The sequence below is a fragment of the Glandiceps talaboti genome, chromosome 1, assembly GCF_964340395.1.
Source record: "Glandiceps talaboti chromosome 1, keGlaTala1.1, whole genome shotgun sequence".
NCBI lineage: Eukaryota > Metazoa > Hemichordata > Enteropneusta > Spengelidae > Glandiceps > Glandiceps talaboti.
This window is the reverse complement of record NC_135549.1, coordinates 25,156,188-25,177,669: the sequence shown is the minus strand read 5'-3', so window position 1 is coordinate 25,177,669 and position 21,482 is coordinate 25,156,188. Positions and strand designations below refer to the sequence as shown.

General features: G+C 35.9%; 3 protein-coding genes across 3 annotated transcripts; 2 read left to right on the top strand and 1 right to left on the bottom strand.

Moving 5' to 3' along the window:
• LOC144438919 (U6 snRNA-associated Sm-like protein LSm3) lies at nucleotides 1–3,942 on the bottom strand. The gene is made up of 4 exons (XM_078128149.1): nucleotides 3,922–3,942; nucleotides 2,661–2,768; nucleotides 2,345–2,440; nucleotides 1–1,004 (listed from the first exon to the last, which is right to left on the bottom strand). The coding sequence occupies exons 1-4, from the start codon at nucleotides 3,940–3,942 to the stop codon at nucleotides 918–920; spliced, it is 312 nt and encodes a 103-aa protein (XP_077984275.1). The 3' UTR covers nucleotides 1–917.
• Nucleotides 3,943–4,061: 119 nt separating this feature from the next.
• LOC144434901 (uncharacterized) lies at nucleotides 4,062–8,796 on the top strand. Its single transcript, XM_078123423.1, has 3 exons — nucleotides 4,062–4,207; nucleotides 8,268–8,699; nucleotides 8,771–8,796. The coding sequence occupies exons 1-3, from the start codon at nucleotides 4,084–4,086 to the stop codon at nucleotides 8,794–8,796; spliced, it is 582 nt and encodes a 193-aa protein (XP_077979549.1). The 5' UTR covers nucleotides 4,062–4,083.
• LOC144436560 (DNA repair protein complementing XP-C cells-like) lies at nucleotides 8,783–20,135 on the top strand. Its single transcript, XM_078125381.1, has 16 exons — nucleotides 8,783–8,909; nucleotides 9,134–9,236; nucleotides 9,807–9,891; nucleotides 10,394–10,551; nucleotides 11,103–11,223; nucleotides 11,703–11,792; nucleotides 12,185–12,845; nucleotides 13,349–13,492; nucleotides 14,127–14,282; nucleotides 14,921–14,978; nucleotides 15,667–15,778; nucleotides 16,399–16,494; nucleotides 17,330–17,504; nucleotides 18,146–18,239; nucleotides 18,663–18,756; nucleotides 19,135–20,135. Exons 1-16 carry the CDS (start codon nucleotides 8,837–8,839, stop codon nucleotides 19,369–19,371), a joined length of 2,457 nt encoding a protein of 818 aa, XP_077981507.1. The 5' UTR covers nucleotides 8,783–8,836; the 3' UTR covers nucleotides 19,372–20,135.
• The last annotated feature ends 1,347 nt before the right edge of the window (nucleotides 20,136–21,482 follow it).

Here is a 21,482-nt window from a genome sequence, read left to right as displayed (position 1 = left end):
ACAAAAGAGAAACAGAAATAAAACACAGGATTTGTTTTGCCTACACTGATCTCAGAGTTTTCATATGAATTGAAAATCCTAAATAACAGATGGGGAATTTTTTATGTATATTGCTTGCAGCCAGAGGGCTGGCCTAACTGAAGTATACTGTCTTAGGCAAACTTTACCTAATTCCAAAAGTTTCCAGGTAATGAGAACAGGGAAGTGTATGCTATACATACACAAGTGTTACTGGTATAACAGTACAAATACTACTGTCATTGTGTTCAACAGTTGGTCATTTGGTCTTAGGATAATTATAAATGCCCATGATTTGCATAACAATTGTACTATGAAAGAAAATATTTTGCCACTTTTGAAGTTCCAGAAAACATATTTCATCAGATACCTCCTTCAAATAATTTGAGATTTAAAAACAAACCAAAAAGGGTCCTACTGTTAGTATAGTACTAAATATAAATGCACAAACTTTGGTTGAAAATAAATAGGACCAATCACACACAAAAAAAATTTAAACATGTTTTATGGTAACTAGTACACAAAAAGAACTTACTAAAAGTATAACATTTGCAAAGAACATTAATGATTATCCGAGTTGTACACCATGATTATGGTGTACACCAGTGTTCTCCAAGGATGTATTCACAAAGAGTGTTCAGAGACCGTTAACATTTGCAGCTCACAAGTCGGCAGCAAGGAAGGTAGAATCTTGGGTCGTGTGGCAGTTTTCATACTAATTTTACACACAGTGAAGATGCCTAAGAGTGTGATTTTCATTATACTCTGTTCAGAGAGAACACTACACATGTACATCAAGTAGAATGAATGTAAACAAGAAAAGGATTGGTCTGAAAGTTGGACTATACATATATTCTAGGCAGTTTCAAAATGTTTATCACAGTCTTCAATGATAAGCGTTACATAGCAGCTCCTCTAAGTGGGGGTGATACAAGAATGACTCCATCTCCTCTTACAAATAACATAGGAATGTTTCGTTTGGTTGACTGTGAAGGAAACAGAAGTATATGTTATTTGCCAAATACTGTTCCATATCTTGCTGCGAGAGGTAATTTTTTCTGGTATAACGGAGAGCCGGAGGCGAGCCGTTATACCAGAAAAATTACCTCGAGCAGCAAGATGTGGAACAGTATTTGGCAAATAACATACTTATACGTCACCTGCGACTATGAATTCATTTTTGAATGTCTAAAAATGCTGTTTCATGTTAAAATAAAATCACTTCCGCGTTATACTGTTGAGCGTAGTATCATGCACCTCTCTGATAACTGCAATGCGGTTGTTTACATGTCAGCCTTAACTTTATCGTCCAATCAGAGTGCGCGTTTGCTCAGTAGTATGGCGTAATGTTTACTATTTGCATATCACTCAGCGATATATTGAAACTTATAACCATCAGCTGAAAAATGAGTGCGTCTTTGTTTTGCGTACTGTATTCCATTAAATGTACATAAATGTTCGTGATATGTTTTGTTGTTCTAGTTAAGCAAAAATTACACCCTCTGTGGTGGTAATTTTCATATCCTTCATAAATTTAGGAATTCATGTTTACGATCGCGTGACGACCGTGCGTTCGCCGTCACTGGACTTCACGGTTGTGTGTGGAATTTTTGACTATTTCCCTGTGACATGAAAAGTACAGTTCAAAGACTTGTTACAATGTATACAACGGTGATATTTTGTTCGATTGACAACAAATTTGGCATTGGAAATGCTGGTTATAGCTCGATCTCTAGTTGTCTGCTAGATTTGTTTACAAGGGGACGTGCAGTGATCACGTGATACAACAAGCAAAAATATGGCTGTTGGTGAAAAATACGCCTGTGTATCTGCAGGGCTCTCGACCAATCAGAATGCGAGATTGGTGACAGGTGACGTATAAGTACATATATGACATGCAAATAAGTGCAACTACAGTCTTCACATGTTATATATTTTGGGTACTTTACTACTAGTACAGTTGGTTTGCAAAGGGACATTAAACTTTGTGAAGGAAAAGCAGTATGTTTACATTATTTCCCTTATTTTATTCCATGATTTTGGTAAAAAAAATCCTAGGTATAATGATAGGGGATTCACATAAGTTTTTACATGTAATTATCACCCTGGCCGAAAATAACTTGGGAGCATCTCTTAAACAAGTTTTATGCAATATATTGTTACAACAGGATGTCTTTCAAGTTACTTGTGAACACAAAAAGGAAAGTTGTTCAAATCATTCATATTTACTCTGACTGTCTGATTGGACGAAGTGTATATCTTTGGGTTCACATAGCTAGTCTTGCTGTATGTGTAAGTATACACAAAATTAAGAAAATTTTCATACCCTGTATATTTCTTCATATGTTTCTTCATCAATTTCTACCGTTGTTACTGTTTCTTCAACATCACCAAGAATCATGTTCAAATGTTGATCATACGCCTGTCAAGAGCAAGAATAGTAGTTTCCAATAATGAGCTGTGACAGCGCCCTCTAGTGGGCAAGGGCTCAGTGCTTTTGTTTTAACACTTTTTTTTTTTTTACAATATTGCTCATATATATCAGCAAAGGAAATATAACCAGCTGATAATACTGGATAAAAGCTATTTACACTAATGATTCCTCAGTAAAACAATATTGTTTTTGTATATGATTTACTTACATGAAGTTTTCCCCTAAGTTCCCTGTCATTTCTCATTTTTACATAAATTCTTTCATCTAAACTCAGCCTGACCAAGTCCAATGGTTCTTCTACAGCATTGGAGGGGACCTGTGAGAACAGTAAAAGAATATTTATTATTTTCAACATAAAAGACATGACAAACGTTAAGAAAAAGACACACACTGATTCTGGTTGTGACTTGCGATATCTCATCACAAAGACAGACAAACCCATCACAATGTTCTTCATTATTTTAACTTTGGTGTCTTAAAATTCATAATTTTTGTACCACCTCTTAAAGGAAATTTCAATTGAATGTAGTCTTCCTTTTGGAGGTGTAACCCTATTTTAAATCTTAGTCTTGCTGCTAGACCCCTTGGGCTATGGTGCTCACTGTGAAGGTGACCAATGGTCCCTAATGAGGGCAATAGCCTGAATGGTTGCCCTCGATCTCGATTGCACCTTTCAGTCTAGCATCTAGACCACCCTTTTTATACCTTGATGGCCAATAGTTTTCCCATTGATGGTCAAAGTAAAAGTTACACCATATGGTCATTTGTGAGCCAAGAGTCAATTCATTGATTTCTTAGCTCAAAATAATTGTTGAATAAATCATTCTCAAAGCATTGTCCAGGACTGCTTAGATACTCCTTCCCTTTGCAGTTACTTACAGTGGATGTTTTATGAATGTTCTACAACAGTTAACTGCCAAGTTATTTTGAACCAAAATATCTATGCATTGACTCTCTAGCTAACAAGTGGTTGCAATTACAACCCATTCAATAAACTGTCCAAAATGATTCCCTCCTCACAATATTGACATTTCATGTTTTTAAACTTGTATCTGGGACATATAATATATGTCATTATAAAATATAATCTCACATTGTATGGACAAAATATATAATATCGTGACGGTGTTTTGTTGAAACAGATATCATAAACACATTAACTAATTAGTTTTGAATAATAATTATAAATGCACCACCCCTTTATGATTTAGCACCCTACACAGTATGATTGTATCATTTGTTGCAAACTTCATCCTTTTACCAGTCCACGCACATGTGACAATGTTGACGGTGTTTTGTCTGTCATGAATTTCAAATGATGGTCAATAAAATATATGCTACACATTAGATAATAACAGGGTTGTTTTTAACTTGTTGAATTGCTAGCTACTACTAGTATCCGGAATATCGCAGCGTTAGCGTAACTAAATGAAACAACACACATGACTCAAGTACATTTTTATACGTACCTGTTCCGAATCATCCGCCATTTTGAATTAAATCTCGTTTGGAAAACCACTCTGTCGCGAGACTACACGAGATTTACGTAAGCATGTAAACATGCGCACATGTAACACAGCTGATGACTGCTGAAGTTATGTAAGGCAGGCAAGAAGTGTGACAGAAGTGGTATGAAAGCTGAGCTGTGTATGAATATGGCAAAACGTAAAGCTAGCAAGTCTTCGACAGAGACAACTCCTGCACCAAAAAAGACGAAGAGAGAACGAGACTCCACATCACGATCTGCCAAGCAAGGTAAGTAACTAGTGTAGTATTAGTAAGAGAGGTCACGGGGTGGGTTATACTTCCATGCTTATACGCGTACCCCTGGGCTGCAGGCTGGGCTAGGTCCTGCTTGTAAATGGTGTACCGAACGCGGGGTAGGACCAACTCGGCCCATTGCCAACTCGTCCCATCGCCAACTCGGCCCACGTTATTGCCAACTCGGCCCATTCACATGCCAACTCGGCCCATTTACATGCCAACTCGGCCCATTCACATGCCAACTCGGCCCATTTACATGCCAACTCGGCCCACGCACGTCATGACGAAAATGTTTGTGTCATTTAAAGCCAAGGTCTTGAGTCGATGACGTGATAATATCAAATACTAGTAATATTCATATAATCAGAGAAAAAATCCTTTGCTCCAGGCACCGACATCGGTATACTACTACTACTTGTAAAGACACTATGGATTGACATACTAGTACATATACAATGTAGATCGCATGAATTTACTGAAGGGGTTGAGGAACACAGGACTTATATCGATCAAATGAAACAGGAAAACATTAATTCTGTGTTCACTATACACGATGCATGCCATTTCCTAGTCGCGCTTGCATACAGTTTGTCGTCCCTTCGGTGTTGAGGGTACAGTAACGTAGACCCATTCACCGTCGGCAGGACGACCACTGATATTAACGCGATTTGACTCGCCCCTTTTTTCAACTCTCCCTAATCATGGATGTATTATCTTACTAATACATCCATGCTCACCCGAACATCACTATGAGAGATCGAAATTTACATGATTTTTCGCTGGTGGTGCTCCTGAGATATGTGACTGATCACAACTGCTTACGGGTTTGGAGGCGTGGTTCCGGGGTAGTCTAGTTCCATGCCCCCTTTCTGCCGGGGATAGGCGTGTCGCGCTGTTTACAGGATGTGGTACATGTGTGTCATGAAATCTTTTATGAATTGACTGTAAGATACCATTGACCTTCCGAAATGTACTACACCGTGAGAAATGAATGTGAAGCAAAATTTGTACACGAGTTTTCCTGAATGGGACCACTTTCTCCTGATGCCAGAATTTGTGTGCTTTAAAAAATAGTGAGATTAAATTTTAGAATACGGCTTGTGTATCTGTGGTTTTTCCTCATCAGATGCAGTCAGAAACAAATTTGAAAGACGGGATTGGCATTAAATATGTATAATAAAAGACTTTGATGAATTTACCTTTGGTACATCTCCTATGTTGCCATCGCTGACACACATCGCATTCGAAGGCCTGTTGCTGTTGGGTGACTTCTTGATAACATTTGATGCAGGGGTACTCCGGAGTGATGACACGTCTTTTGCTTCTGTTTCTCGTATTCATGGTTTCTGATCTGGTTGTTCTCTTGTCGAAATATTCGATACAAGTGTACGAAGAGTGTAGTTTGCGGTGATTATTTATATGTTTTCTACTGTCACGTGTCACTTTCGTTTAATTTGATTGGGGAATAAATTATTATTGTTTGCTTACAACAAATTAGATGAACTATAAAGAAGCTTCAAAGTTTTATACGGACACACATTGGTGACAAACTAGCGGCACGTATGATGTATTACCGCACTCAAATAGTTTAATTGTTGTGTAAATCACGTCGGTCATATACCATTACCCGACAACTTCACAGACTACAAGACAATGGTATTGTGGTAAACAAAGTAACAAATACTTTGTAAATGAGGTGTCTCTACAAGACACTAGTGATAAGAAATCCGACACTCACCAGTTATGGACAACCGAGGCTGGTTCGATCCAATCATCGTCATTTCATTTTTCCTTTCAAACTCCCATCATAACTTTTATTACATAATTTATTCACATCGATAGTATTATAGTTCATAGTGTACAATGTGGGGCTACCTGGGATTATGCTTTTTTAATTTTTTTTTGAACATAGCTGTATGCAGTGAATTATACTTCCATGATCAATGTATCCGAAGATGCGTAACTACTTTTTAATGTGATGATAGTGGAAGCATGGAAAGTATCACAATACAACTGAACATGTAAATATATAATACAATACATGTAAATGAATTATGTAGGTTTCGGCCTTAGAATTGCAGCAATTTTGAATTTGTCTTCAACAATAAAAAGGTAAATAAATTATCGGGATAACTTTACATTCTGACTTATACACCCTATATTCTAGAGCAATGTTATGGCAACAAGTTCGTTTTGCTTCAAGGCTATTTAGATTATCATTTTTTTCAGTTACATATGAAACATCGCAAGCAATGTCGGTATCAACGTAACTCTATCAAAGCATACGATAGTGTGCAATAATTACTAGTATACACTGCTCGGTTTGCGTTTGATGGTTTCGTTGATCGCCAGTTATCACAAAGTGGTCGCGGTATATTTGATAGTGATGGTTATATTGTTTCAAAGGACCCCCTTACGTGTTACACTTTCACACATCGTAGAGAACCTAGCTGTAACAATGTAGTCATTAACGCCCTCGTCGCAAATAATCGCCGATGTGTCTGTCGTATATGCCACACATGGAAGCAAGGTCACTTAACAGTGACCGTGATAGAAGGTTGAAGTTGAAGATTTGCAGTACTAGTGCATTCCTATCTCAGGCTTACCATTCTCCCTCCAGAATAATTGCCTTTACTTAGTCTTACGGTTTGTCCTCATGCATACAGATGACTCGACCGAAGCCTGTCAATCATCCGTAGATTAGTCGGCACACCGGACAGTTCGTTTGCCTTTTGACACCATTTGCAAATGGTCAAAGTTATTCACTTGACACTTTAAAGAAAAAATAAATTAACTTTACCACCAATGTTATATGAATAGTTATAAACCTTTATTTATTTTCTACGAGATAAAAGCATATTGAAATGTCTCCATCAAACAAACCGAAACAACATAATTCCAAAATAATCTGACACACTACGCTTGATCGTTTCTCATTCAACATGTAGCTACCCGATACGGGGGTCTGCTATAACAGCCTACGCGTGTCGATCGTTGCTAACTTTTAATAGTTCCAACAAACCATGGAAGTAAAAGCGCCTTGTACTTCCATGGACAGGCCAAGTTTCACGAAATACTTTAATTTCAACAGTCGTCTTCCCAACGATTAAATAAAAAAAGATCAACCCATTTTAGAGTGCATGTCGTGTCGAAGTGGGCGATACGTTAGTAATAAACGCAATCGTTTATTTCAAAGTGTTTCGGTTTTGAAGTTACAATCACGTCGAGTTGTACATCTTGACTACTTAGTATTTACGAATTGACGAATAGGGGACAAAATATCTATAGTCAAGTTGGCAGAGAGTGGGCCGAGTTGGCAGAGAGTGGGCCGAGTTGGTGGGCCGAGTTGACAGAGAGTGGGCCGAGTTGGTGGGCCGAGTTGGCAGACGGTGGGCCGAGTTGGTGGGCCGAGTTGGTAGACGGTGGGCCGAGTTGGTGGGCCGAGTTGGAAATGGGCCGAGTTGGACGTGCACCCCGAACGCGATACTGATATTCCCTCACGGGACAAAGTCAGAATCGAGTCACGACTAACTCCGTCTGCAAGCAGGACTAGGGTGAGACCTGGCCATAGTGACTATGAAATCTGTATTTGTGAAATTGTGCAGTGGTACAACATAACACGAACATTTTTGGACAGATCGAGTCAAATTAGAATGTAACAAATGCGAAAGATAGTGACGTGCATAAACCACGCAAGTACGTGTACTTGCATCTCGCCCCTCTGGAGAAATAGTGAATAAAACATTCTCTATGAATCATAACGAAGTAATGACAATTGATCTATATCCTACTAGACTTGCTGTTGTTTTGAATGGCAACAGTTTCACGTCCGGACACTTCTTCAGACTGACTGGTGATCTATGGTATGGATGTATTTATTAGTGATTGATACATATACATCCTCAATAAATACATGTACAGCCACTGTAAGTGTAAGCAATATATTTAATGTACATGTATATACCTTCACTGGACTCTTCTTTAATACATTGTATATTATAAACACAGTCATACATAATATTTTACCCCATTTTCTTTCTTATATACAAAGAGGCAAATAGAAAAATTGGGAAACAAGTCATAAATGGTAAAGAAAAAACGAAGACAGCGAAAGAGGTGAGAAAAACTACAGCAAAGAAAAACACAAGGACAAGGTTAAAAAAGGAATCTGACAAGGAGGGTGAGTCAGAAATTAAAGATATTGTCGCTAGTCAGAAGAAATTATGTGGAAGTGGTGATGCTAGCAAAGATGACATTGACGGAAAATGTGATTTTGCTGAGCTTCCATTTACACCAAGGTCTCCACTTTCTCAAAAAACAAAAAGGAAGGCGAGAAGGATTAAAGGTCAATGTGAAAATAAGAAAGGTGACACAACTTTGCAAAACACCAAAGCTAAAGCAAGGAAAGTCAAAGACAATTCAGTAGATGAGAGTACAGTTGAGCAGAAAAATATACACTGCAGTAGTCGAAGGAAAACATCCCGTAAGAAAGTAAAAGAAGAAGAACAGGGAGATCAAGAAGGGAGTTCCCATGATGCAACTGAAAATACAAAGGGAAAGGCAAATTCTTATCATCCTGAAGTACATGTGGATAAGATTGCTAAGGTGGACAATATCTCCATGACAACAGTGAAAAGCGAGCTCTCTGAAGATGATTCTTCTGACAGTGAGTCTGAATGGGAGGAAGTTGAAGGTTAGTAACAGACTGCTGTGTGTAAAGATGTCTTCACATGAATTAAGAACAGTATAACTATTAACTTTCTGAGTGTCTGATGGCTTAGAAGAAATAGTAGAAATCTAACCTACAGAATGAGTAATTGCATGAAAAGTAGAAGATCCTGTTATGTCCAACTCTTTAGATCACAATGATATAATTGAGATATATAAACATAACACACTTTTATATGATTTTCTTAGAATTGCTCACCACACAAGATAGTCCTATGAAATCTCAGGTTCCAAAAGAAGCCGTGGAGATCACAGTGGATTTGCCAGGAGTCTTGAGAATGAAACGAAAAAGGTATCAATTTAGTTATATAATCGTAAAATTATGATGATAATGGAAACCAAAGAATGCAAAATTATATGGCATTTCGATATTTAGCATGACTGAACCTGTGCTCAGTCTGAACACAGACAAGGAAGACATTATTTCTTACTTGTCTGTAGTCGGAATGAAATATGTGTTTGTGTGGCTCACAGAAACAACTTAAAAAAAGTCACGTCTTAGTATTTGGTTGGGACACTACTTTGGGTGATTCTGACTGGGATCAGTCACAATTATTACACTGATGAGACAAATTATTTCAACAAGTATTATAATCAATCTGTTTATTTTACTCAAATGATATGGAATCAGATATAATCAGTATTTTGAAATAAAAAAACTTTAAAATTCAAGGCCAAAAATGTTATTTGTTTGTATTCTCTTTTTTTTTTCATTTTATGCATGATAAATATATTATAACAAACTTTTACCAGAAACCTGATTTTTTTTTACCATTATCTACCCTACGATCACAAATGTTTTCAGGAGTTGGTAAAGCCTCCAGTGAGTGATTTATTATAATTTCCCATTTTGTACTTCTAGAAAGAAGCAGGAGTTTGATATGATAGCATACTTCCAACGTCAGCTTAATAGATATAATAAAGAACAGAGAATTGAGATGCACAAGGTAAGATATTATAGATATTTTTCAAATTTCTTCATTTATTCACCAAAAGTTAAGTTGATTGACAGATATGCATGTTTTAATTCTCATTACCTGAAATTTCATTTTTTTATTGAGGTGCATGACAGAAATAATGCTCTTTTGATTTCTCAGTCAACTCCATGACTTCCTCTACATTCACTTCACATGCACTTCACATGTATCACACATACATCATTATAAGAGTGTGTGGGAATAGGTCAATCTTCTTGTTTGCTATTGACACTCTAGCATGAGGTAAAATACTATTCCAGGTACCTGGAATTGATTGCTGTAGTAACTATAGTATCATATTCATTTTTTCTGACCACAGTCCCTCTATCACATGATAGAGAGACTGTGCTCTGATATATTCCTCTATTTACTGCACATTTACTACAAACACAGACCCTAGAACACACCATGGCACATAAGAGTAGAACTTATAAAAATGTATTTTCTATAAATCACAATTTTTCCTTTGCAGGCTCATCTTGTGTGTCTTCTTGCTAGTGGTTTCCATAGCAACAGTCTTTGTAATAATGCTACTCTCCAAGCACTGGCATTGTCAATTATTCCAACTGAATATCTGAAGAAAACTTTAAGACAGTATGATGCAGCTTTACTTCTTAGAATAGTGAAATGGTAAGAATTTGGGAAAATCTACCACATTTTGGTGTGTCCACAGCTTGTTTTGAAACTTATGTATGGATTGGAGTTGAATGACACAGACCACATATATTTGCACACATATGAATTAATAGACTCATCATACTGGACATGCATGCAGAGTTTGACAAACCTTTGCCCAAACATATCAAAAAGTGTTCAGAGATTCGGTTCTAAATTACTGGGACACTTAATTTTTCTTCTCATTATATGGTCATTAATGGTGGGAGAATTTAGTATAGACAAAAAAAAAAGGTTTTTAATTCAGCCTCATTGAGAGCAAGTTCTTTTCCTTTTATACCAAACTCGTTTTATATCTCCTTAAGTTCTGGCCTTTGCAGAAAGTGTGCATGCTCTGTACTGATGTCCATTTATACAATAAACTCATGAGAAGTTACCATAAATAATACAAACATTCTTGTTTGGCAGTTGGATACAAGCAGTGGTACATGTATACATCTTTTGATTAATGCTCTCTTGGAGATATGATACGGTATTATAGATTTCTATTTGGTGTGTTAATACAGGTTTAAGTCAGTCTTTGACATTGATGGAGAAGTTCAAGAGGAAAAGAATGCCAAATTGGATGACACTTTAGTGAAAAGATTTGATGAGAGAAAAGTTGCCTCTGAAAAAGAGCTAGTGTATGTAAGTATACATCTATGGAAATTTACCAAATTTGCAGCCTTTTTGTAAAAAGGATCAGATTGGTTTGAGTTCTGGTAAATCTTTGGTTGGCAGATCTATTCAAGTAACATTGCGATGTAATGATTCATTGCCAGCATAATGTATCTGTAAAATTTGATTTATGTCACAGTTTCTAACTGGTAATGGTGAAGTCCAGTGTAATTTCTATATCATAATATCTTATTAGTCATACTAAGCATCTAATTTCCAAAGTTAGTATAGATGGTTTTTTATAAGAACTTGTATGGTTTCTTAAAATAATTAAGCCTTATTCTGCGATAGGTCAGATCAGATATGTAATTGGTCTATTATAACAAATAGACTTGGGCAATGTACAAAGAATATAACATGAATTGTATGATTGTTTAGATATCCTAAATTAGATTTCTATGATGTGCAAAAACAAAACTGAAAAAAAGTACTGCTTTTATTTTTTACAGATTTTTGTGATTTTACTACGAGTTCTACAACTTGATTGCAGACTTGTTATCTCACTTCAACCTATGCCGTACAAGACTACTGTGACACAGGTGAAAAAAAAATTATATCTAACTCTTATGTGAGAATTATATTGGCCTCTTGGTTCTGACCAGAGGAACTATGTATTAAAGATATTTCAAATCATAAAATGGATACACATACGTCTTGCATGTCTTTTTGAGGCAAGGATATCACTTGGAACCATAGGAAAATGCATGTAGAATCACTATAAGTTATCAACTTTTGAAGCGATTATTATCTCTTAAGCAAGTGGTGAAAACATTAAGCTTAGTTATGTCAGTATATGATTATTTCCATATTATGTTCTATAGTAATTATTTTAACTGTCAGTAACTGATAACATTATCAGTTAATCGTTTTGTTACATTGATATGTGACTTAAAAGTGGTAAAAAGTGACATTTTATGTTTTGATGTTACAGGGTAAAGGACCAGCTAAAAGACAAATGTCTAAAAAGAAGAAGACTGTAGACAGTGGAGGTGAGATATCTCCAACATCTAAACCTAAGAAAACCAATAACAAGAAGAATGTTAGCAAGGACAAAGCTAGTACAACAAAGAAGAAGGCAGAAGATGAGCCATGCACTAGCAAACAATCACAGATGGCAGCTGAAAATGAAACTCCTGTGATGAAAAGAACTTTGAGAGCCAAGAATGACAGAAAACGAACATGTGCATTAAAAGCTACTCCAATTATTGATGTTGATAGTGAGGATGAGTTTCTGTCTGATGAAGATGAATATATTGCTAGTTCACCTACTAGCAGTGATGTGTCTGAAGATGAAGAAAGTATCCAGACGAGAACTCCTAAACAAAAGACTCCTAAGCAAAAAGTGTTGACTACTAAAAGGTCAAAGAGTAAAGGTCAAAGTTCACAGGCAAGAAAGAAACAATCACTAAACATTGATGAAGTGGAAGTTCTGTCTGATAGCGATTTCGAAGACGATGTCATTGTGATGGCAACAGGTCCTAGAAAAAGTGCAGAGAAGAAATCAAAGAAGCATTCAAAGAAAATGATTTCTTCAGATTCTGATCAAAGTGTTGAGATATTGAAGACAAAGAATGTTAAAGAATTTAAGAAAGGTAGGTATCATAAAGACCATAGAAGACCACTCACTAAACCAACTTTTTTGGAATATTGAAATGATTATCAGTGGGCTCTTGATGATTGATATGTATAGGGTTCAAGATGCCATGTTACATTGTAATTCTGTAAAGAGTTTGGCTCCTTTAGGTATTAGAGTAAGAAGTACCACTATTCACTTTTGAAGGGATAGCACTGATGACATCACTTATATTTCCACTTAAAATTTCAATCTCCGATTCTCGCATTAGTGTAATCTAATCAGTGGTGCTATAAGGATTTCCTGGGATCATTCTTTTGTTCAAGACCAGCTTGAACCTGTTCTATAGTACAGCCAGACAACTTTGCCTGTGACTTTTTCAACAGTTTTTTAAGATATCTCTCCTTGTCTTTTATCCTGTTTTACTCATTTCTGTTTTTCACTCCCAGATTCTAATCCTAATCCTAAGTGAGCCTCTAATCAATTAATCTAAATCATGTTATTTTCATTCCCACACATCAGGTTGTGATTACTGGGTGGAAGTGTACCTGGCCACTGATGAGAAGTGGGTGTGTGTAGACTGTGTTAGATCATCTGTCAATCATCCTGAACTTTGTGAGAAAATGGCAACCCAGCCTGTCAGCTATGTACTAGCATTCAGTAATGGTAAGGGTACATATACATACATATTCAATAAAATCTACAAGTCAAATGAGGTCATAAGGTAAAAAGTGATGCTGTTAAAAAACTATATTGTTTTGCTTTGTCAGTTGTGAGGTTCATTGTGATGCATTGTCAGTACACAACATGATGAACAAGGGTCATTTCACAGTCTCTCTATCACCATGGTCATTTCTAGAAAACCTACAAGCTGTTGACAGTTATATTGATATGTTGTTAGATGTTTATTGAGTTCCGCTTGTCATTTTACTTCTCTTGGCTGAAATAATTGCTACATAACAGCCCTTGTGGTAATACTAATTATCCATCTAGTTTCGTCGTAGCCAGACAATGAGTGTATATTAGTGCATTTATTATATTAGGTAATATCATGTTACAACTCATGGTAATATTTTAGTCCAATATAAATTTGTTGATACATGTCAATCCCATAGAAATTGATCAATTGTGGAACACAACAAAGACTGGTACACAATATTGTATGATGTGCGTTATGCATATGAGCAATCATTTCTCCAGAAAGTTGTATTTAAGCAGAGAGAGTTTGATATATTTTCTCCAGTACATTAAATGCAGATATTGTATACTTATTACTTTATCATATGTTAACTGTGTATAGACAACTGTGTTAAAGACGTAACATGTCGGTATGCATCGAAGTGGATGTCACACACCAGAAAACAACGTGTGGACCAAGAATGGTGGGAAGAGACGTTATCACCATATCAACCAAGAGATACAGAGAAAAATGAGAATGAGGATCTGGCTTTACAAGGTAGGGTAGTTGGTACAGGGCAGTCTTCTATCCACAACCATAGATTTCTAATGCATAGAATAATGTAAATTTTGTAGATTAATTTCCAATAGGTTATAAACCCAAGAGGGCTGAGAGGGTAGCCCTGTTGGACACAGAGGATTACCCTACAAGGCCAAAAGGGCTTTCCCCAAGTAGATTACCCTATAGGGCCAAGAGGGTTGTCCTATGGGACACCAAGAGGATTACCATATAGACTTAAGAGGGCTGTTGCCCTGTTTAACACCAAGAGGGTTGCCCTATTGGACACAGAGAGGATTACTCTACAGGGACAAGAGGGTTGTCGTATTGGATTCCAATAGGTTTATCCTGTAGAATCGATACGGTTGACTTATTGGTTTCCAGTAGGGTTAATGTTGTCCTATTGGGAAATTGTCAAAAGTGTCTTATATAGGGTCACCCTTTATATCTGCCCTATAAGATTATTCTAAGGTTTGATGATGATTTTTTTTGTAACTGGATTATCTACTTTAACATTGCACACATTGACATACAACTTATACACTGTTACCTTTTAAAGAAAACTATTTCAATAATGAAAAAAATCAAGTTGATATAATAATAAATCATTTACTAATTGTATATTTTTTGTCTTTCAGCAAAACTACAGCAACAGCCTTTACCAACCAGTATTGGTGAATTCAAGAACCATCCTTTGTAAGTAAACAATATTTAATGAAAGTTTTCTAATTAATTTTTTTTAATGTCACACCAACAAGTAGTCATGCAGTATTGTCAAATAGCATGTTGTATAACTTGTAAGGTATGCTGTAACTAGAAGCCATTAGGATTGGCCATCCCATTTCAAAGTCGATGAGGTTGGAGCAAGACGACATATCTATAGGTCTGTATTGACAAAATTCCTAACAGTTAACAGCAGTGTGTAAGGTAAGCCTTGACAGAACGCCCTCACACATCGGTTAACCTCTTTCATAGAACAGGCTGGTGAGGATGGAGCAACACAACAGTCTAAGATGACAGCAGTTACATTTCTATTGATGTTCATTATTTTTATCACATTTATTTGTTGTTCTATAAAGAATAATCATTTGTACAACTCAGTAAAAGAAAGGGGCAAAAGTACCAAGTTATGAAACCATGCAAACGAAAACACTGCCATAACAGACACAAACATCTAGAAACTATTTATATCAAAGATGGAGCTCCTGATGGCAGGTGTTACAAAGGTCTTGTACAAAAAAAACATTGTGTCAGACACACAGCCATATATACAGTTTCATCCATATGGTTAATATTATTATGAAGAAGTCTCTTATTTCTGAAAATCACATGGTTGATGATACAGTTTCTAATATTGGGGTAAAATCTGTTATTTTTCCATCAGATATGCCTTGACCAGACATTTATTGAAGTTTGAGGCATTCTATCCAGAAAAGTCAGCCATATTGGGTTATTGCAGAGGTGAACCAGTGTTTTCCAGGCAGTGTGTGCACACGGTAAGTGAACTAAAATAAGAAAATATTCCAATAAAAAGATAAGAATATGTTTATATCTAAGTGTTTCTGGTCATATAAATATTCAAAACGAACTGTTTAGTGTATATAGTGTGTAAGATGTGTCCTGTTGTTCAGCACTATCTAGTGAGTACTTGCTGATGGCGTGGCATGAATGTCGTATCTTACAGACTTTGACAAAAACATGGACACATTTATCTTTGTCAACAGGGAAATCATGTTCTGTATATCAAAACAGATAACATTGTATTGTATAGCACATAGTACAACAAATATCAAAGTTTGTGATCAAATTATAAAAATAATTGAAATACGTAATATTTGAAAGAAACAATGATGACAAGTGCAAAAATAACAGTTGGGCATAATAATAATTTGTAGCCATTTGTTTCGGGAATTTTTAGTTGATTTGATATTGTTTCCGTAAATCAAACATCAGTGCTTCATGATAACTTGAATTGGCGACTAATTAAATGTCTCATGAAATTTCTCTTAAGTTTGGATAAAATTCTTACAAAGTGACATTAAGTTAAAATTGTCTAGTTCACATAATGTGATCTCTTAGTTTGAGTTAATGTCATTGATGTGTATTCTCTCCTTAGCTGCATACTAGAGAAACTTGGCTGAAAGAGGGTCGAGTTGTAAGAATTGGTGAGGAGCCATATAAAATGGTGAAAGCAAGGCCCAAACCAAATAGGGTAGGTTTTCAATTTGAAATTATACAGCCAGTCATTTTGTGCAGTAAAATTGAGGGTGGTTTTGTTTCAAACTGTGATTAATAAGTTACAAATGAAGAACCTGGTCCAATATTTGTAAGCATGTTGTAATGTTTCTATGTACCAAGTAATGCAAGATGGTAATATTTCATACGGCTTAACTGTCACTTGGTATATTTGATAATGCTAGTTCAAGTTCACGGTCTGATTTTATTTTATGATAGTTTTTCCAGAGGACTGATGCAAATAATAATTTTACATGTTGCATAGTGGTAGATAGATATGTTACCATCCAACTGTGGATTTTCTCAAAAAAGCATTGATTGTCTTGGTATGAAATGAGATTCATCATTTCTAACCAACCAACACATTGTGAAGAGTTTTTGTGATAAGAAACAAAAATGAAAAAAATGGCCTTATCAGCAGTCCAAATATGGTCAACAGATTTATCAGCAGTCCAAATATGGTCAACAGACTCCTCAGCAGTCCAAATATGGTCAACAGCTTTATCAGCAGTCCAAATATGGTCAACAGATTTATCACAAGAAATACAAATGATCTGTAGCCATGAGTTTGGACTGTAAGATACATCGTGTTGCTCCGCCCTCATCGGCCTCCTGTGGTTGACAAATGTGTGAGGGCCCCTGCCACGGCATACCTTACAGCCTAGCATGAGCTTTTACCTAATATAAAATCATAACATGTGGAAGTACTAGTATTCTTGTAATGCTTCATTGTTGCCACTTTGACTAAAAACATGTCAAATCAAAGAGAAAACTCACAATCTAATTATAATAGTAATTTTATTCAAATTTAGAATTACAAGGACATGGAAAGCAAAGCGGAACCTAAAGTAGCAGTGTATGGTAGATGGCAGACAGAAGAATACATTCCACCACCAGCTGTTGATGGCAAGGTGCCGAGAAATGAACATGGCAATGTAGAATTATTTTTACCCACAATGCTACCTAAGGGAACCGTACATCTACAAAGTAAGTTTTCATGCTTTTAGAGTAATTTGTCAAGCTGTAAAGTAAAACACACAACACACATACACACACACAACAGCCAGCTTGCCATGCTGTATGACCCCGGGTACATGATTCTGCATCAACCGTGTGTATGTAGTTAAAAGATTCCCCATGAATTGTGTTTAGTTTATACTGTCTGCTGTGATGTATAAAAGTCATCTTGTTCTCTTGAACTCTGTTTAGAGTCGTCATGGAGAAGTAACAGAGAGAAAGTAACAGACAGCTTTCATACTAAGTGCATACTAAACTGAATGCTCAGTTTTCTTTTGTCTGTATTTTAGATTTTAATGTCCTCAACTCACTAGTCAGCAAAATGAAATACTGTAACATAAAGGGTACCTTGTCATTCAGATTAAAGACCCTGATAACACTAGTCTAAGAGTATTCAATGATTGTATAATCAAAATGCATTGCTGGTTAAATTCATAAAATATTAACAAGAATGTCTACTAATGTAGTATATATTTCCAGCTCAGATGAAAAAGACAATGTTGTAATGATATTTAACACCCAGTGTGATTTCACTGTATTGTGCAAGATGTTGTCATGTACATTATCGTTTTGAACACATCATAGTTTAAACATCACTACTTCACTTACAGTTCCTGGACTGAACCGAGTCGCCAGGAAATTGGACATAGATTGCGCTCCAGCAATGGTTGGTTGGGACTTCCATGGTGGATTCTCACATCCTTTGTAAGTCCTGAAGTAGTTATACTTCCTTTAGATCATCTGCCTTTACAACCATGGCTGATATTATTTACCCTGACTTGAATGATAGGTTTTAGGGAAATTGTCCAAATGTAATTACATAGACCATGAAAGGTAATGCCAAGGTCTAGATATGACCATTTACTAGACTAGTTCCGCTTAACTATTTCAATGTTTCACATCAGATAACAATTGTGTGTTTCTTTTGTATTCATTTTATATATTTTTATCATGTTTCTTCGAATTTTTAGCTTATTTTTTTTGTTATCTGGTGAAATAAATTTCATTCATTCCGATTCTTTCAAATGAAATGTATACATTTTCTTAAAATGAAAAAAAGAATGTATATGTATGTCTTTTAAAATATATGTATTTCAATGTGTTGGATTATATTTTTTGAAAATACAGATACGATGGTTTTGTAGTTTGTGAAGAATTTCAAGAAACTCTAGTTGATGCCTGGCAACAAGATCAACAAGAAATGGAGAGGAAAGCCAGAGAGGTATGTTGAGATGTCAATTGTTTGATTGTAGAGGACAACTATGTTGAAGTACAGCTAGCAATGAATTTGTAACTCATACAATATGTTAACCTTTTGCCATGATTGTAAGCACTTCTTTTCCATACATTTCGATGTAACTTTTGTTCACAAGCAAAAACAAATTTGCAGATTATGTTTTATTTTGTACTCAGAAAATTATGTTTATTGGCAACAAAAGTGCATTTTTCATCAGATGTTATTGTTATTATGGTTATTCTAAGAGTTCGCTTTTCCTTTTAAAGAAATTTGATGATTTAATTAAGTTAGGATTATGCTTGTTTTTAGAGCAAAAGTCACTACAGATATTACTTGAACATTTCCATTATCATTCCCTTCCAGAAACGAGAAAAGAGGGTGTACAAAAATTGGAAACTGTTGATAAAAGGACTTCTTATCAAAGAAAGACTGAAGAAACGATTTGCTACAGAGGACAGCAGCCCAACAACAGTAAACACAGACTCAGGGGATGTATCTATGGATATGAAAATGTCCTGGCCAACAAACAAACAGACTAAAAAAAGAAAGAGGAAAGAAGCCACTTCATCAAAAGATTTATTCCCTTTTGAGAAGTTGTGATTGGTAAAATGGTATTACTAAAAAGGATAGCAATAGTGGAACTTGTAACATGATAACAATTCTCGGTACCCCAAATAGAATATTACTGCTTAGGCGCATCATATAAATAATGAACATTCGATTCCTTGGTTGACACCATAACTTTGGCTCCACGCACCTCACATGCATTACTATAGGCACATGTGAGACTTCGTCAGTTGACCTTGTTCTTTTTGACCCTCTAGCATGAGATAAAATGCTATTGCAGGTACCGAGAATTGTTGACACTAACACTTTGTTTCAGTAAACATCTTTTGTGTACAGCCAGACTACCTCTACAAGCAGATAGCCAATATGATAATAATTGTCTGCGCCATCTCGTTTCCAATCCTTGTGTAGCCAAAAGATTAAACTGACGAGTTCTGTACAGTGTTGTTGATTCACCACCAGGATGTCTTCTACAACTAAACACTGTGTTGATACAGTGTATACTATAGGTGTCCTTTGAAGACCTGAGACTTGGCTGTACAAGAGGAAATACATGCATTTGTGATCCTGTCGACTCGTAATAGTCTAACTTGTAGACCCTCAGACAATTCTGCTAACTTTAAAAGTGACTACACTTCATGTATCACCAAAGGTGCTGTCAAGGGCTGGCTACCAGAGGTACGTCGGTATTGTCATCATTGGCTTTTGTCCAGCGACCTTTTGAGTGCAGATCCAAGGTCTTACCCACAAGACTAATCAGGTTAATGTGATAAAATATTGTATTATAAGCATTATACAAAGCAATGAATTTCTCAACATGTGATATTTCCAATGGCCATATGCTACACTCACAAATACTTACCTGTATATTTTTTTAAAAAGATAGTAGACAAGATTAAAAAGTCACTGCCAGTGAATAACTAACGATAAAGAAGACACTGCCATATATATATATATATATATATATATATATATATATATATATATATATATATATATATATATATATATATATATATATATACTATAGATACTTACAATGAATGAATGATGGAATGTTTTAGTAAGGTTTGTACTAATTAAAGTGGTAAAACAAATAGTTGCATTATTGAGTGGTTGATTGAAGTAAGTGGAAATAACGCAAACTATGAGTTTGGAAATTACTAGACCATACAGGAGGTGTGTACTGACCACATCGCACACACCATACTATTATTGATGCACTACATTCAAAATATTGAGGAATGGAGAACCTATATCATGGAATAAGTACTGTACACAGGTTCATCAACCCCACGTTTGTCAGGGATTTATCCAAATCATGAAAAAATTAATATCAATTGATATTCATTTCGAGAAATTAATGCCGGGTATCTAAATACTTGATCGAATCATTCCCACATTCAAAAAGCAACCATCATATACCCTATAGATGATGTAAGGTATATATGCCATCCATCAATAAGTCACTTGGAAGCTCCATCGAGTCTTAAGGCCTACACAATCACCCTTTTCGGCGAAGCACGTCGTTGATTTCCTAAGCAACTGATTACCATACCGTATATGCTTGGAAGTGTTACGGTATGCATAACTTCAATGTTGAGGGCATAGCATTTATGCAGATACTAGTAAATGTGAAGTTGCGTTTACGGTTTTTTTCAATGGAGTGATGTCGAAAGTCGAATTCACATTGCAAACACATAAGAAAAACGAAATGCATGGCCTTCATTACTCGGCAGACAAAGTATAGTTTAAATGGTCACTGTTGGTTGGTAGAGTCATGTAATACTTCCATGGTACAAACATGAAATAGAAACCCATCCCCAAGCAAAAACGGCAAACTTAACTATAATGTGATTTGAATAGTATTAGTAAGATTAATTTCAATCGATATCTGAGCTGGGAAAAATACTAAGTCTGTCCGTGTGGGTTAATAAAATTACATGACTGTCACACATTTTTCGTTTAATATACTTATTATTACTATTGCCAGGGACAAATCGAAATATTTCTTTCTGGTTGATCGCACTGATGTGTTGAAGTTAACGCTTGGATATACCTCAGACCCCTTCTTTAGTGGTCTGCGGCTATACATACAATAATGGTATCATCCATAGACAATCAAATCCATCCTCCACTGTCTA